The sequence below is a fragment of the Engystomops pustulosus genome, chromosome 4 (assembly GCF_040894005.1).
Source record: "Engystomops pustulosus chromosome 4, aEngPut4.maternal, whole genome shotgun sequence".
Taxonomy (NCBI): Eukaryota; Metazoa; Chordata; class Amphibia; order Anura; family Leptodactylidae; genus Engystomops; species Engystomops pustulosus.
The window spans coordinates 106,962,866-106,979,707 of NC_092414.1; the positions used below are offsets into that span (position 1 = coordinate 106,962,866).

General features: G+C 39.2%; 1 protein-coding gene across 12 annotated transcripts in view; it reads right to left on the reverse strand.

The window, feature by feature from the left end:
- The window catches only part of CADPS2 (calcium dependent secretion activator 2), a 295,527-nt gene that overhangs the window by 60,420 nt on the left and 218,265 nt on the right, over positions 1 to 16,842 (reverse strand). For 8 of the 12 annotated variants that reach the window (XM_072147011.1, XM_072147001.1, XM_072147003.1 and 5 more), the window contains one exon: positions 2,643 to 2,762. The exons of the other annotated variants lie outside the window; for them this stretch is intronic. In XM_072147011.1, coding sequence (XP_072003112.1) covers positions 2,643 to 2,762 — 120 coding nt within the window. The remainder of the gene's footprint in view (positions 1 to 2,642; positions 2,763 to 16,842) is intronic. 12 annotated transcript variants of the gene reach the window in all.

Genomic DNA, 16,842 nt, shown 5'->3' on the forward strand with positions numbered 1-16,842 from the left:
GTGTACAACACTAGCATTGGGAGCCAGGAAGGGAAGAGGATAAAGGTCTTGTAGCTAACATGCTGGCTTCAAATAAAGTAGCTTTTAAAGTCAGAGTATTATCCTCTAATGGTTTAAAGGGGGATTTTGCCTGGGTCTCCAAGACTTACAAAAATCCTAGAAAGAGAAGTTACATCTATTAACTGGAAGCATCCTGGAGCCTGCTTTCACCAGATTCTGATGTATGGAAAGAATCCGTGGTTCTGCACCTCTTGGAATTTTCTATATCACTACATTTTCTCCCCAATTTTCTACAGAAGTTAGTGCACCCTAGTTAACTGTCCCATGTCCCTTTTTTGAGGACATCCTGCAATGACTCCATGCCACAGCAAAAGCATGGTAATTTACTATATTTATGTGAATATGCCATACACGGGGGGTGTATGGCAATTTAAGAATAAATTACCCATTAAATAGTTTATACCCCTCAACTTTTAGTAAGTTTGTTAAACCTTTAGATGTTTCACAGGACTTAAAACAAAATGGAGATGCAATTTAGAAATTGCAATTCTTTGGAGAATACATTCATTTTGCCCCAAATATTATACATTCACCTTGGATTCATTCATTTAATTTCACCCAAGCCTGCCAATACAACATATGTGGTAAGATACTGTATGGGCACAGTGGAGTGGAGTAAAGGAGCGCCATTTATAACAGATTTGTATTGTCACATTTAAAATATTGTATAATTGAAACATTTTTGTAATGCGGTCATGTAAGACACTTTATAGACATCATTTTGGGCCTTCTATAGTTCATTGATGAGAGATTTTATTAACTTATTGGGGGAAGAAGAAAAAAATCATCAACTATTGTTCAGGATTTTTAGCTTTTTTGCAGATCACCATAACATAAAAATAATACGTTATATTTTATCTATGGGTCACTATGATGATAGTTCATTTATATATTTTTCAAATTATATCTGCCCAATTTGACAGAATAAAAACAATATTTTTTAAAATCTTTTTTTAGCGGCATAACACTTATTTTGTGGTTGACAAAACTGTTTGAGGACTTATGTTTTGCAAGAAGAGTTGTTCTTCAATGCTCAAAGTTTGGGTCATGAAATGTCTTTTTTGATCATTTTTGTAACTTTTACTTAAATTTTTATTTATTTAAAAATTTTATAAATGTATTATTATTTTTTTTTTAAGTCTACGGCAAGTCTCCGATCTTGGCCATTAGAGGAGGGTATCAACTCCAATATACAGCCGACACCTGCGGTACTATTACATCCATATGTCGGAAGGGCTTGAGGGCTGTAGTTTCTAAAATGGTAACTTACAAATGGATTCATTCTTACTGGAGCAGTAGGGTCAAAGAAAAAGTGACAGGGAATTTAAAAGCCAAAACAGTTTGATCTTCACTCCAAAACCCAAATAGCACTCCTTCAGTATGATTTGGCTTCTGGATTACAGGCTAAGACATTGGTTTTGCAGGCCATGTTGCTTTTAACATCCACATATTTTGTACTCAAGAACATTTTTGTGAAAAAAATGGGGGGGGGGGGGCGGGGATTTTAACCCCTAAAATTGTAACCCTTTGTGAAAAAAATGTGATAAAAAAATGTATATTTGATAAAGTTAGAACCATTTTAAATAAAAGCTCCATTTGGTTAACAAGATTTCTAAAATGTACTTTGATTTGTTCAAGGTGTATACAATTTTTAAAATTTGTTAACTTATAGGTGGGGTTCCAATAAATATGTAGATTAAGGCCCCTATAGAAATAAAGAATTGATTACGAAATTTCCTTAAAGTTTGATTTGTAAGACTTATGTCCTAATAAAAATAAGGGGAAATTAAAAAATGATCCTAACCTAAAGCACAGATATGGTTAACTAATTTGGGTAATAAGACTATCAGTATGAAAGCAAAACATTTTGGAATGCAAATTTTTTCCAAAATTTTTCAAAATGCAACCAAAATTTATCACTAACATGACACATAATGTATCATAAGAAAGTAATCTCAGAATCAGTTACTGCCCAATAATTGATATGTTAATTTCATAAAATGGTGACTATGAAATACCTCCTTAAAAATGTAAAAAGCTTAATCATTTCAAAAAAATGAGGAACAATCAGGCATAATTGCTAGGGCTCATGCATAGTAAACTGAACTATAAAATTGTCTTATTAGCCAATACTGTAAACACCATAAAAAGCAGTATTAACTTGAATGATCTAATACAACTCATAAAAAGTGATGTCCCTTAAAATAACAATGAGGCCTAAAATATTCTGTCAGGTTTAGGAATTATTTTATATAATAGTCTTTTAAAATCTGCAACTTTACTTAGTCATTTTTTATTTATTTTAAAAGCCTCTAAGGGGTTAAAAACAACAGAATCATTACTTACACTTCTCTGAAAAAATCTCTGCTGCAATTTAATGTAGCACGCTTATGACTTTGATACAACACATTTCACAGGAATACAATGTAACTGTTCACCATTAAAGTCTAAATTATTCACACAATTCTATAGAAAGGTGTATGACATGCATCAAGGCAACTGCACAACACAAACAACACAGATGACCAAATTCCACAGCGTGCAGAACAATCATGCATTAGGAATACACTATTAGTACACACGTGGACTCGTATATGGAAGTCATCCAGGATGGTGCAGAAAAACTAGGTATCTGCGGAAGGTTAATTGTCAAGCTTGGAACTTTAGGAAGAGGTACACTAGGAAGACTGTTGGTGATGCTTCTGTAAAAAAGAATTAATGGATACAAACAAAGCTTTTTACTAGAGAAAAATACAACATACCTTCAAGGATGAACAAAAGTATAAAAAATATAACAGCACACCAAATTAAGTTGCAAAAAATGTAAAGTGTCCTTTATTTACACGAAATGCAACATTTCAGCTCGTTTAGAAGCCTTTTTGAAGTAATGTGGTGGTTACAAATGTAAATATACATCTTTAGCAAATCATCATTTGTGTACATAGTTACAATACAAGATCAAAATTCATAAATACAATCAATACAGTGCAAATTATATCTAATTCATATATCCTAGCCAGTGTTATAAATTGTCCTAAACACACATATTCATGCCAGTATCTTAGATTAATAAAGCGACCACTTGTTTCATGGTAAATGTATTAATTAATTAATGAATTAATTAATAATATTTATAGTAGTGCCACCTAATACTTCATTCATATCATACCCTCACCTGTCTCTAAAACGGTATCCTTAGAAAAGCACATTAAATTAATATGCATTTATTCAACTCAACATCAAAAAAATAAAATCTATAACTGCCGACTTCAAAAGCTACTGTATTAACTTGCTATTCGACTTTATATCGGTTGGGGTAAGCATCTATGAAGAAAAATATGTTTACTATAAATCAATGGTTGGGGATTGTGGATAACTTCCTAATTTGGGACAACCCATTTAACTTAGATTACATAACAGGATTCACAAGTAGATGGCAGCACACAATTATATAGCAAGTCTTCGCATTGACTCAGCGAGCCATCTAAGAGACACAGACTATCATAGGTCATGCCTATCCCTTAAACAGCTATGACTCTACATAAAGCCAGTGAGGCACCCTAAGGTCATATGATGCTTTAAAAAACCAAGGGCTCTCATGGCTCATCTCAAGATGATGAACATATTTAACCCCTTCCCGACAGTTGACTTACTATTACTGCATGGAGGGAGGTGCGTTCCCGCAAAATGCAGTAATGGTACGTCAAGCTTCTGGCGCTGGCTCCTGAATGGAGCCAGCGCCAGAAGCTGCGGGTGTCGGCTATATATTATAGCTGACACCCACCTCTAACACCCGCGATCGGAGATTTCTCCGCAGCGTGTCAGGGGCATTTAGCTGGAATCGAACCCCCCAGCTGCGCTTACCGGGAGCGGGTCCGCTGCTCCGATCGCAGCCCCGGGACTGCCAGTGCCTGGGGCTGCGCGATCTGCTTCCGGGGAGCCGGGTCCTGCCTTCTGCGCAGCATACTCAGTGTGTCACATAATACAGTGTAATACATCTGTATTACACTGTATTAGGTGAAGAATAGCTTGAACAAGCGATCAGTGGATCACTTGTTCAAGCTAACCTGTATAAGTAAAGAAAAAAAAGTAAAAACACAAAGTAAACACACTTTTGAATAAAAAGAATTAATTAAATAAAGTTAAAGTCCCCTAAACACAAACATTCCTTATACACATCTAATAAAGTGAAAAAATATGAAAATCACCAAAATACCCCACATATTTGGTATTTCCGCGTCCGTAACAATCTGTAAAATAAGTCAGAAACATTATTGGACCCATATGGTGAGCGCCGTAAAAACAAAACGCGTGCGTTTGCACCAAAATGGTCCCACTGAAAAGGACAACTCAACATGTAAAAAGTAAGCCTTATACCAGCTCTGTCAACCAAAAAATATTAAAGTTATATCTCCGAAAAGATGGCGATGCAAAAACAAATGAGATTTGCTTTATATTAGTTTTTTTCCTGTAAAATATATAAAAAAACTATATAAATGAGGTATCACCGTAATCATAGTGATCAATAGAATAAAAATATTATAGTATTTTTAGTGTATGGTGTACGTCCCCCAAAATATACAAAAAAAAGAAACCCAAAATTGACAATTTTCTTTTCCTCCATACATTAAAGAGTTAAAAAAATCTCATCAAAAAGCTACAGACCCACTAAAATGAAGTATTTGTAAAGTGCATGTCATGTCACAAAAAATAAGCACTTATATGTCCAAATTGCCAAAAAAATAAAGAATGTATAGCCATTATAAAGTGACAATGCATAATCTGCTCTGAACGGCACAGCTCCCCTCTCAATGCCCTGGCGTGTGCCCATACAGCAGGTTACCACCACATATGGGACATTGTTACACTCAGGTGAGATTGGGTGTCAAATTTTGTGGAGCGTTGGTATTTCATCCACTGAGAATTTGTACATTTTATGAAAAACACATTAATTTAGTAAAAAAAAATCATTTCAAAATTTTGTTTTAACCCCTGTAAACCAATTAAAGGGTTAACAAACTTCATAAAAGTTGTTTTACAAATGTTGAGGGGTGTAGTTTCTATAATGGAGTAATTTATGGAGTTTTACTTTTATTTAGGCCTCTCCAAGTGACTTCAAACCTGAGCAGGGCCCTCAATATTAGGATTTAGCTTTTTTTATGAAAATGTGAATTTGAGTGTATTGTTATGAGAATAAAAGCATTTATAAATATACATCAAATTAATTTTGTGGTCTAATGTTGACAAACTATATGGGGGCTACACAGTGTAGTTAAGAAAGAAGACATTATTGGTTATATTACTTACAACCAAAAAAATAAGATCCAGGGAGGCGAGTATGGTATATTTTAATATAACTGTAGTCGAATCTTCAGTATAAAGAGAATGGGGAACATTTACTAAAAATGTGGGAAACTGCACTAAAAGTGCTCTGCCCGTGTATAATGCTGGGTGCGATAGATTCATTAAGAACGTGCACCAGAAATCATGAATCTGGTGCTTCCCTGCAGTGGCCCGACAAAGTTCACCAACTTTTTTTGTGGTGCACCTTTAACATCAGGCTTGCGACAGACTTTGCATGTTACATCTGGCACATGGTCCGACTGAGAGCCGGAAAGCCCCCTAATTTGTGTCACATAGTGGGCAGCGCAGCTGCGTCACAATGGTCGTGTGCGACACATTTGTGGTGCAGGCACTTCCTAAATATCTGTGCAAGCAGTTTCCACTAGAAAGAATGAGCAAAGACCTTAGTAAATTAGTAAATGTGCCCCAATGTGTCCCCAATTTTTGCTTTGAACTATTATAGGGGTATTCCCATGAAGACAAGTGTCTTATACGTACTCAGCACATCAAAATAACATATTGTCTAATTCACGGATATTTACAAAAATGCAGCTTTTAACCCCTTCCCGACGGCGCGCGCCGGGTCCCGGTGCATGGAGAGGGCTCGCGGGCCGAGCCCTCTCCATAGCCGGTAAGTCTTTGCTGCATATTGCAGCAAAGGCTTACCGGTAACACCCGCGATCGGTGCCAGCAATGCTGCCGGCGGCTTCAAAGAGATGGCGCCGCATGGGCGCCGCCATCTTGTCGTGGATCGCTGCTCCCCGATGACGTCACGGGGAGCGGCGGTCCGTCGCCATGGTAACCTCGGGTGTTCCGAACACCCGAGGCTACTTCGTTTTAACCCATGCATTACAATGTGCTAATTGCACATTGTAATGCATGGGGAGTAAAATCCACATATACTGCCATACTGTAGAGTACCCTAGGGAGTCTGAAAAATAGTAAAAGTAAAAATAAAAAAAAAGTTTAAAAAAAAAAAAATGATAATAAAAAAACCTAAAAATTCAAATCACCCCCCTTTCCCTAGAACTGATATAAAAATAAATAAACAGTAAAAATCATAAACACATTAGGTATCGCCGCGTCCGAAAATGCCCGTTCTATCAAAATATGATAATGTTTTTTTACTATGTTTAACCCCGTAACGGAAAATAGCGTCCAAAGTCGAAAATGGCATTTTTTTGCTATTTTGAAAAATATAAAAAAATTAATAAAAAGTGATCAAAAGGTCGCACAGTCCCAAAAATTATAGTAATGAAAACGGCATCAAAATTCACAAAAAAATGACACTATCCACAGCTCCGTACACCAAAGTATGAAAAAGTTATTGGCCCCAGAAGATGGCAAAATAAAAAAAAAGATGGAATTAGTCTTACCGGTAATTCGGTTTCCACTAGTGACCATGACGGCCCCCACCTGGAGGTTGCTCCTTATATCCTGTAGGGACAGGAAGTCACAAAAGTTTAAAAGGCTCCTCCCTAGCACCCCACACCAGTGTCTACCAAAGTACCACCTGGAAGGATGTAAGTGCATACACCTTTGGACCCGTTACCAAGAAGGAAGGAAGGGAGGGAAATAATGGGGGGCCGTCATGGTCACTAGTGGAAACCGAATTACCGGTAAGACTAATTCCATCTTTTCCACCACGTTCCCATGACGGCCCCCACCTGGAGACTTACCAGATTACCCATTATTTGGGAGGGACCACTGCCTGGAGAATCTTTCTGCCAAACAACAGATCGCTCTGAGAGGCAATGTCCAGGCGGTAGTGCTTTGCGAATGTAGAGGAGCTTGACCACGTGGCTGCGCGGCAGATCTGGTCTAAGGATGCGCCTCTTTTTTCTGCCCATGAAGTTGCTATGGCTCTAGTAGAATGAGCTTTAATACTTTCTGGTAGGGAAGTGTTGGCTGATTTATAACAAAGTATGATGGTAGATTTAATCCACCTGGCTAGTGTTGCTTTAGAGGCTTTACAGCCTTTGTTTTTACCCCCAAAATTTATTAATAGGTTAGAATCTTTCCTCAAACTTTGTGTAGCTTCTAGATACAGAAGCACAGTCCTCCTAACATCTAAGGTCTGCCATTTCTTTTCACCGTCTGTTTTAGGGTTAGGATAGAAAGAGGGAAGAATAATTTCTTGTTTGCGATGGAAGTTAGATGCCACTTTTGGGAGAAATAAGGGATCTAGTTTAAGGACTATTCTATCCTCTAGGACTCTTAAGAAGGGATCTTTACATGAAAGGGCCTGAATTTCTCCTAATCTACGAGCTGTAGTGATGGCTATAAGAAAGGCTGTTTTTAGTGTAAGGCTTTTTATGTTTTTTGCCTCTAGAGGTTCAAAGGAAGGCCCTGTAAGATGGTCTAACACCAAGGAAAGATCCCAAGGGGGAGTTTGGTTTTTAATGTAAGGTCTAATACGGGAACACCCCTTGATAAATCTTTTGACCCACTGATGGTTGGCCAGGGGAAAATCAAGAAAAACACTAAGTGCAGAAATCTGGACCTTGAGTGTGCTTGGCCTAAGACCCAAGGAAAACCCTGACTGTAGGAAGTCTAACACTTGAGCTAGGTTTGGGGTTCCCAGAGAGGGAGGACGGTCTCCGCACCAGGAGCAGAATTTCTTCCAGATCTTTTGATAGATGGCATTTGTTACTGGTTTCCTGCTTGCTTTTATGGTGCTGATCACTTCACTAGAGAGTCCTCTGGCTGTTAAGAACGACCTCTCAGGATCCAGGCTGTCAGATTTAATTGTTTTAGGTTTTGATGATATAATGATGATATAATGGCCCCTGAGATGATATGGATTGTCTATTGACAGTCTTTGAACAGCCGGGAACCAGCTTCTTTTCGGCCAAAATGGAGCAATGAGTATTAGAAAAATCTTTTCGGATCTCAGTTTCTGCAGCACTTTTGGAATGAAAGATATAGGGGGAAAGGCATAGACTAGACCTGTTCCCCATGACTGGCTGAGAGCATCTAGGCCTGATGGAGAGCCCCTGGGATCCAGAGAGAAAAATAGGGTCGTCTTTTTGTTTTGGAAGGTGGCAAACAGATCCAGAGTTGGAGTTCCCCACAGGTGGCAAATCTCCAAAAAGGTTTCTGGATGTAGAGACCATTCGTTTGAGTCCAGTGTGACTCTGCTCAAAAAATCTGCTTCTGTATTCTCTATCCCTTTTAAGTGGATTGCTGAGAGGGAGAGGAGGTGAGATTCTGCCCATTTGAAAATTTGGCAACATAGATTCGTCAGGCTCTTTGATTTCGTTCCCCCTTGTCTGCGAAGGTAAGCGACCGTAGTCGTATTGTCGGAGAAGATTTTGATATGTTGACCTTCTATGGATTTGTGTGCAGCTTTTAGCGTTTCTAAGACCGCTTTCAGCTCTCTGAAGTTTGAGGACATGGATCGGGATTGATTGTCCCACTGTCCTTGAAGATGTAGGTCTGGGAGAACTGCCCCCCAACCTTGCAGGCTTGCGTCTGTCTGTATTGTGAGAACCGGGGAGGGATTCCACCAGACCCCCTTCCTTAAATTTTGGGGATTTTTCCACCAATTTAACGAGTGTTTTACTAGATAAGGGATTTTTACCTTGTGATCTAGATGTAGTGGATTTTTGTCCCAGATCCGGATCGTCCAGGCCTGCATGATTCTCGTATGACTTTGTGCCCAGGCCACGCACTGGATACAGGAGGTCAGGAGTCCCAGTAGACTTAGAGCTGCTCGGATGCTGCAAAAGATTTTCTCCTGAAAGAGACTTACAGATTGTTTTAATTTTTTGCGCTTCTCTTGTGGCAAGAAGGAACTCTGTTTCATTGAGTCCAGTACTACCCCTAGAAATATCTTTGTTTTTTCTGGAGAGAAATTGGATTTCTCCTGGTTTATTACCCAGCCTAAATCCTGAAGGAGAAGTAGAGATGTCTGTAGGTGACTTTTTAATTCTACTTCTGTTCTGGCCACTAAGAGCAGGTCGTCTAAGTAGGGTACTATTACAATATTTTCCCTTCTCAGGTAGGCTACCACTTCTACCATTATCTTGGTGAATATGCGTGGAGCTGATGAAATTCCAAACGGTAGTGCCCTGAACTGGAAATGAAGGATTTTCCCCTGAGGGGATTGAACCGCAAACCTCAGATATTTCTGATGGTTTTGGAAAATTGGGACGTGATAGTACGCGTCTTTGAGATCCACTGTACATAGAAAATAATTTTGACCTATGAGAGGTACTGTAGATCTTATTGACTCCATCTTGAAATGTTTGGTTACTATAAATTTGTTCAATTTTTTTAGATTTATAATTAAACGGTACGTGCCGTTCGGTTTTTTTACTAAAAATAGAGGGGAGTAGAATCCTTTCCCTTCTTCTGACTTCTGTACTGGGACAATCACATTCATGTGACACAGCTGCTGAATGTTGGCCCATAACTGAAGATTTTGAGTCTTGGTAAATTTGGGAGAAATCTGGAAGTTTTGAAAGGGGGAATGGAGAAATTCTATCCTGTAACCTGATTTTATAATCTGCCGAATCCAAGGACTCGGAGAAATTTCCTCCCATTTTGTTACAAAATAAGAAAGCCTCCCCCCCACCTGTAAGTCATTGTCTTTTTTGTTTTTGGTCAGGGTTAAAGAGGTACCCGCGACCTGCTCCGCCTTTTGCGTAGCTCCACCTGCCAGTCTTTCCCTTTCCTCTATCTTGGGTTTTATTTTCCCTAGAGGGGCGAAAGGAAAAAGAGGGTCTTTTAGGGGAAGGTTTGTTAACTGGAAACCGCTTTTTTCTGTCCGCAGCTTTTTCCAGGATAGAATCCAGTTCGCTGCCAAATACGAATTCTCCCTGAAATGGAATTCCACATAACATGGTCTTTGATTTAACATCACCGCCCCACTGTTTTACCCATAATGACCTACGGACTGAGTTAGTCAAGGCCGCTTCTTTAGCCGAGAATCTTAAGGCTTCAGCAGATGCATCGGCAAGGAATGCGGTAGCGGATTTTAAGAGGGGCATGGACTCTATGATGGATTCTCTAGGGGTTTTATTTATAAGGTGGTTTTCTAATTCTGAGAGCCACAAAAAGAGGGTTCTAGCTACAGAAGTGGACGCAATGTTTGTTTTTATGTTTAGGGAGGATGCTTCCCACGCTTTTTTCAAAAGGGCATCAGCCTTCCTATCTAAAGGGTCTTTAAGCTGTGCAATATCCTCGAAGGGAAGGTCAGTTTTTTTAACCACTTTGGTGACCTGTACATCAATTTTAGGTATAGAGTCCCATAAAGCATTATCTTCAAACAGTAGTCTATTGCGAAATTCTTTAGAAACTGATATTCTTTTCTCTGGGGCTTTCCACTCCTCTAGAACTAGATCTTTTAATGTGTCTACCACTGGAAAGACCCGTTTCTTTTTATATTTTAGTCCTCCGAAGAGTTCAGACTGAACCGAGGATGGTTCAACCACGTCCTCGATATCTAGAGTATTTTTTAATGCTTTTAATAGATTATCCAGTTCCTCTGAGGAAAATAGATATTTTGCCTGATTTAGATCTTTAGGTTGAGTCTCTTCAAAGTCATCCTCCACTTTTTCACTAAGGGATCCTGAGGGAAAATCCGAATCCTCTTCAGAAGAGGATGTTTGGATATATTTAGTTTTTTTCTTAGGGGGTTCAGGTAAGTGGGCCGCAATAGATGAGGATACTTCCTCTTTAATCACTGATCTTAATTCATCTATTAAAGAAGATCTTTCCTCTTTGAGGATTTTATTTAAGCAGTCTGGACATAAACTCTTTTTATAATCCTCTGCCATTTTTGCATTACACAGCCCACAACGTTTGGAAGGCTTTTTAACTGGTTTTTCCCTCTCTCTTGGCTCCTTTTCTCTGGGCTCTTTCTGATCCTTGCCCTGAGAAGGTACACATAATAACAGCCATTAATACATAGAAAAGCTGAAATGTGACAGAGAGGTAGCCCAGGGCTCGTACTTACAGGTACCAGGACCTGGAACACGTTAATCGCTTCATCTGCCATGTGGGAGATGGAGACACTGGAGCCAACTTAGTGTTTGTCTGAGACCAACGCCATATGCCTGAGGCTTGGCAGTTTTATGTCTGGGCTCCTCCCCCACCCCCTCCGGAGAGACCCGGAAGTGTTACCTGATTGGATGTCCGGACCGGAAGTTCCTCGTGATGCGCCAGAATTTCGCGCCACAATGACTCGATGCCGGAGCGTGCGACAGATTTTCCCCGAGGTATGCCGCTTCCAATTTTCCTCTTCCCCGGAGCGGAGAACCAACTTTTGGCTGCCGGCCCGGCAGGTAACTTTTCTGCCCCTGTACTCTATTCTTCTTTCCCCTTGCTGAACCCAGCATTAGCCACGCGGGACCGTTGGATAGGTTCTAGCCGGGGAGAGTACAGGGGACGGGGGTGTCTTTAGGTCTTTTCCCAGCACTTAGGAAAGTGTGGGAGCGGACTGGTTCCTAAGAACCTTACCATTTGTGTTCCTCAGATAGGAAACTCTTGCGACTTGTATCCCCTAGGGACAGGAAGACACTGGTGTGGGGTGCTAGGGAGGAGCCTTTTAAACTTTTGTGACTTCCTGTCCCTACAGGATATAAGGAGCAACCTCCAGGTGGGGGCCGTCATGGGAACGTGGTGGAAAAAATATTTTGTACAGGAGGTTTTAATTTTTTTAAATGTATGAAAACATTATAAAACCTATACAAATTTGGTATCCACGTGATCGTACCGACCCAAAGAATAAAGTAGACATGTCATTTGGGACGCAGAGTGAAAGCTGTAAAATCCAAGCCCACAAGAAAACGTCACAAATGTGGTTTTTCACCATTTTCACTGCATTTGGAATTTTTTTCCCGCTTCCCGGTACACACCATAGAATATTAAATACCGTCACTATGAAGTGCAATTTGTTACGCAGAAAATAAGCCATAACACAGCTCTTTATGTGGAAAAATAAAAAAGTTATAGATTTTTGAAGTTGGTGAGTGAAAAATGGAAGTGAAAAAACTAAAAAAGGCCAAGTCGTTAAGGGGTTAAGAGATATAAGTCCAACCAGTCTATCAGTCCTGCTGTACACAATTTTAGCTGCCCCTAGATCCGACCCTGTAACATCACACTTAGGGTCGGCGGCATCTTGATTTTTGTGTGAGATTGTGCAGATGAGATTTCTGTGTCTTGTGCCTGTAGTCGCACCCCCCGCAGTACTAGAACGGAGCTGAGAGACACAGACACTGATTCACTTCCTGGCAGGAAATTGTGAGGAGAGACAAGCTGCAAACTACAAGCTACAATGAGATAAATCCGGGGGAAGGAGAATGCAGGCACTTAGCTGTGAGACTGAGAACAGAGATGTAGCAGTGCTGACTCTGTAATAGGCAACTAATGGATCTCATGCATCTCTGATCTGTCTCATCTCTTTCTGTGTGTCAGTGTGTTAGTACAATGTCAGAACACCTGTGCCCTGATAATCTAACCACATTGTCACCCCACAGAACTAGATGGATCATAATGTGTCTGCTTAGAGAGGCCACACCCACAACCTGGGATTTTGCACTGAGCAACAGAGAGTGATAGCAGCTAAAAAAGCAATAAAATTTAGTAAAATTGTAAAGTAAGGGGTTAAAATGATCTTTATTGTGTAACAATCACTAGGGGATTGAGATGTGAGAATTTTCTTTCAAAGGAAAACCCCTTTGTGTTAGGGTTTGGCTCCCACGGTTTGTATGAATGGCATACATTGCACTCCTCTATAGGGTTCTATTTTTCATTTGTGATCTTCTTTTGCATTACTGTATGTTAACATTAATAGTTTGTTTATGGATGGAATTCTAGCTACAGAGTTGTGGTCAATGTTAGTTGCTACTATGTGTTTCTCATTACTCTATTATTTACTTATTGACCTAAGAGCTAGCCTTATGTTCTGTGTATGTTCTAAATTTAACCAATTGTTTTTATACATTATGTAATAATAAATATTATTCTTGTATTAGTTATCCAGTACTACATAATCTCATATCTTTAGTCTTGTGGGATCTTGACATTTAGTACAAATTGGCGATTCATTAGATCCAGTTTGTTTCCCCAATATTTGTATAGGGGTTTATTTTACAAAGGTGGATACAAAATAAAAATTAGGGTAAGATATGTATGTATATATATATAAAAGTATACACACACACACACACACACACACACATGTCAAATTACAATCCCAGGCAAAAAAAGTAATGGGTCATACTGAACCCAAGAGAGACCCTCAAAGACTTATATGTACCAGTATGCACAATATATATCTTAAAGAAGTTATCTGATTTTTTTTTTATATGTTAAAAATGGAAAACAAGCTATACTCTGTGATTCTGCATGGTGTCTGCATTATCAGTGGCTCATCAGTGATGCTATAGCATTCAACCACTCAACTTCACAACTGAGAATCCCATGTTGCTGGGAGGTGCCAAGCTGCACTGTAGCAAAATAGCTTGTTATTTTTATACCACCTTGGGCCCGTTAAAAAGAAACTACAGTATGGGGATGATAGCAAATTGTAATGAAAGAGTTAAAGAGAGACAGCCTCTTGTCCTCGGAAGACCCGAGGCTGTTATGCTAACACCGATTACGGGTGTTACTGTTAAGTCTTTGTTGCATATCAGCCTGTGAGCCCACTCCCTGCACCGGGACCCGACCTCCGGTTAAAGAACTGATCTATTTCAAAATGCCCCCAAAGACCAGACATCCCCATTGTTTATTTTTAGTATTTAATTTGCAATAATACAATTGATTACTAAATAAGCTGCAGAACATTTAGCAGAACTTAAGAATGTTGTTTTTATACATAAGCTGTACCAGTAGCAGGGTTCTGGTGATCTCCCCCCGTTTCTGCTTCAAGGTTTCAGCAAGGAATTTCATACCATAATTGCCACATCTCTAGAAACAGATTATTAGAGAGGACTGGACAGTGGTGCACAAATCCTAGCATCACCTAAACCTAAAACCTGATAAAATACTAAACACAGTTCTCATATTGGCTCTCATGCGTTTGCCTGGTTCCGTTACTGTATATATATATATATAGGGCCTCAGTCATGTTACCATATCTAAGCAGTAAGCACAGTTATATCACCATATCTATACAGTTAGCTTGTGTTGGTCACCCTATCAAAACAGTAAGTATGACTCTGTTACCATATCAATACAGTAAGCTTTGTTCTGTTACCATATCTACAGCAGTAGATGGAACCCACAGGGTGGTACGGAGTAAGTTTGGCGCTCAAGAAGGACTATTTCCGATGAACTAAGATGATTCTAATTCTTCAGGTTTATTGTTATTAAAAAAGCAACGTGTTTCGGCTCAGTACTTGAGCCTTCATCAGGCATAGTAGTGCAACATGTATACGGAACATATAAATCCACTGGGCAATCAAGAAAGCCCGGGAATAGTCGGGCTGTATTACGTCACAGGGGGACACTCACAGAATAAAATACAAATAAAATACAAAATATAAATATGTGTATAAAAAACATCAGATATACATTAAATATACATTAAAAACAAACTATTTGCTTATAAAAAGACATGTGTTCATAAATAGTGATGTTGTGGATTGGTGCATGGTAACTAGGCATCCATACGAGGAACGAGGCTTATGTTACGCCGTGGTGAAACCCGGTTCCCAGCAACGTGATCATATAGGAAATATTCAGGCTGGTGCGAGGGGTCGCTAGAAGGAGAGGGAAATAAAAAGGGGAGGGGACAAGGTATATGATGAGTACCTGTTCCGGAGAAGTTCAGTCTTGTGAAGAGTATATAGAATTGCAGGACAAGTATCCTAGTGGTGGGAAACGGGGAAACTCGCTGAGGGAGGGTATACGGAATGGTAAAAGTAGCTATACGTTTAGGTCATCCAATGCAGTTATACTGATTCATTTACTGCATTTAGTCCATCAGGATGCAGAGTCTTCAGTTTAAAAATCCTGTATGATTCTGTTCTGTTAAGGATTTTAACTCTATTTTTGCAATAGTAAGGAATCTGTTCTATCGGAAACAAGGTTAAATCTTTGAAGGCAATTTTTTTTTTCGGTTGTCAGGTGTTTAGATAGACTTTGTTTCAGAAATCCTGCTTTAGTTTTAGGTCTGTGGCCATTCATCCTCACACGTAGAGTTTGTATGGTCCGACCCACATATTGGAGGCCAAAAATCGGAAGCACATGTAAGTTTCTGTTTAATTGGAAAAATTTTGCCTGTCCAGGTAGATTCAAATGATCTTGTCCCCACATCCAGTATATCGCAGCAGAGGCATTTTTTTTATCTCCACATTTGCTGATTCCCTTTTTGTTCCTGTGGAATTGACTAAAGGGAATGTTTTTTTTAGCCATTATGGATAGTTGGCACTGTGATATTCAAGGAAACTATTACTAGCCACAAGTTTGAAGTGGGTTTTAGTAATAATTTTATTGTTTAAATGACTAAGTGACAAGTTTAGAAATACTATTTCTTTCTTGTCCAAATTCATAGTAAATTATATTCCCCAGCTATTATTATTTAAATAGCTAATGATATCATGGGCCTCTTGCCAAATAAAGAACAAATCGTCGATGTATCTTTTATAAAATAGTATATTGGGAAACCATTTGTTCTTAGTATAAATGAAAAGGGACTCAAACCTCCCCATAAACAGAAGTCATCTTCGAAAGTAAATAGGTTGTGTTCAAGTATGAACTTTAGACCTTCAATCAAAAACAAAACCTGTTTGTCTGGTAATGAAGACTGGTTTTACGGATACCAGGCCGTGGCTTCCAACCCTAGATAATGCTGTATATTAGAATACAGGGAGGAAATATGAAGTGTGAGAAACCACTGGTTCTCCTTCCAGACATGGCCCTCAGGTCATTGATAAGACTTGTGGAGTCACTTTAAAAAAAACGGTAACTTTGTGACCATCGGTTGTAAATATAGATCTATAAAAGGTTACATGTAAGGGAGTCAATGCCCGAGATGATAGTTGGAAGTCATCGGTCACCTTACTGGGGCAGTAGTTTAGTCCCTTCGAAAGTAGCGATTTTTCTTCATGATTAAGGGCATCTGGATGGTACTTTCTTTTGGTTGTGTCTCAAGGGTATTTAAATGTTCCTTGTTCTCTTCACTTTTGTTCCTTTGTTGCTCTGATCTCCTATTTTTATGTTTTCCTCCTCTGCATCCTCTTGTCCTTTTTTTCATTTTCTCTTTTTGGAGGTAGGTGTGTTTAGTGGAATGAAATATTCCAGAAAACGAGCCTTCACTTTGTTCGTGTAATCATTCTGGTCAAGTGGTGTTCGTATCGGAGTGGCTGGTCTTGTCCTTCCGATCTCTAAAAAAGATACATGTGAAAGGGTGCTGGTGGAGGATTTCAGGGTAATGTCTCGCTCGATATGTTGACCGGATTACTTATCAACTGATTCCTTATGGTGTTA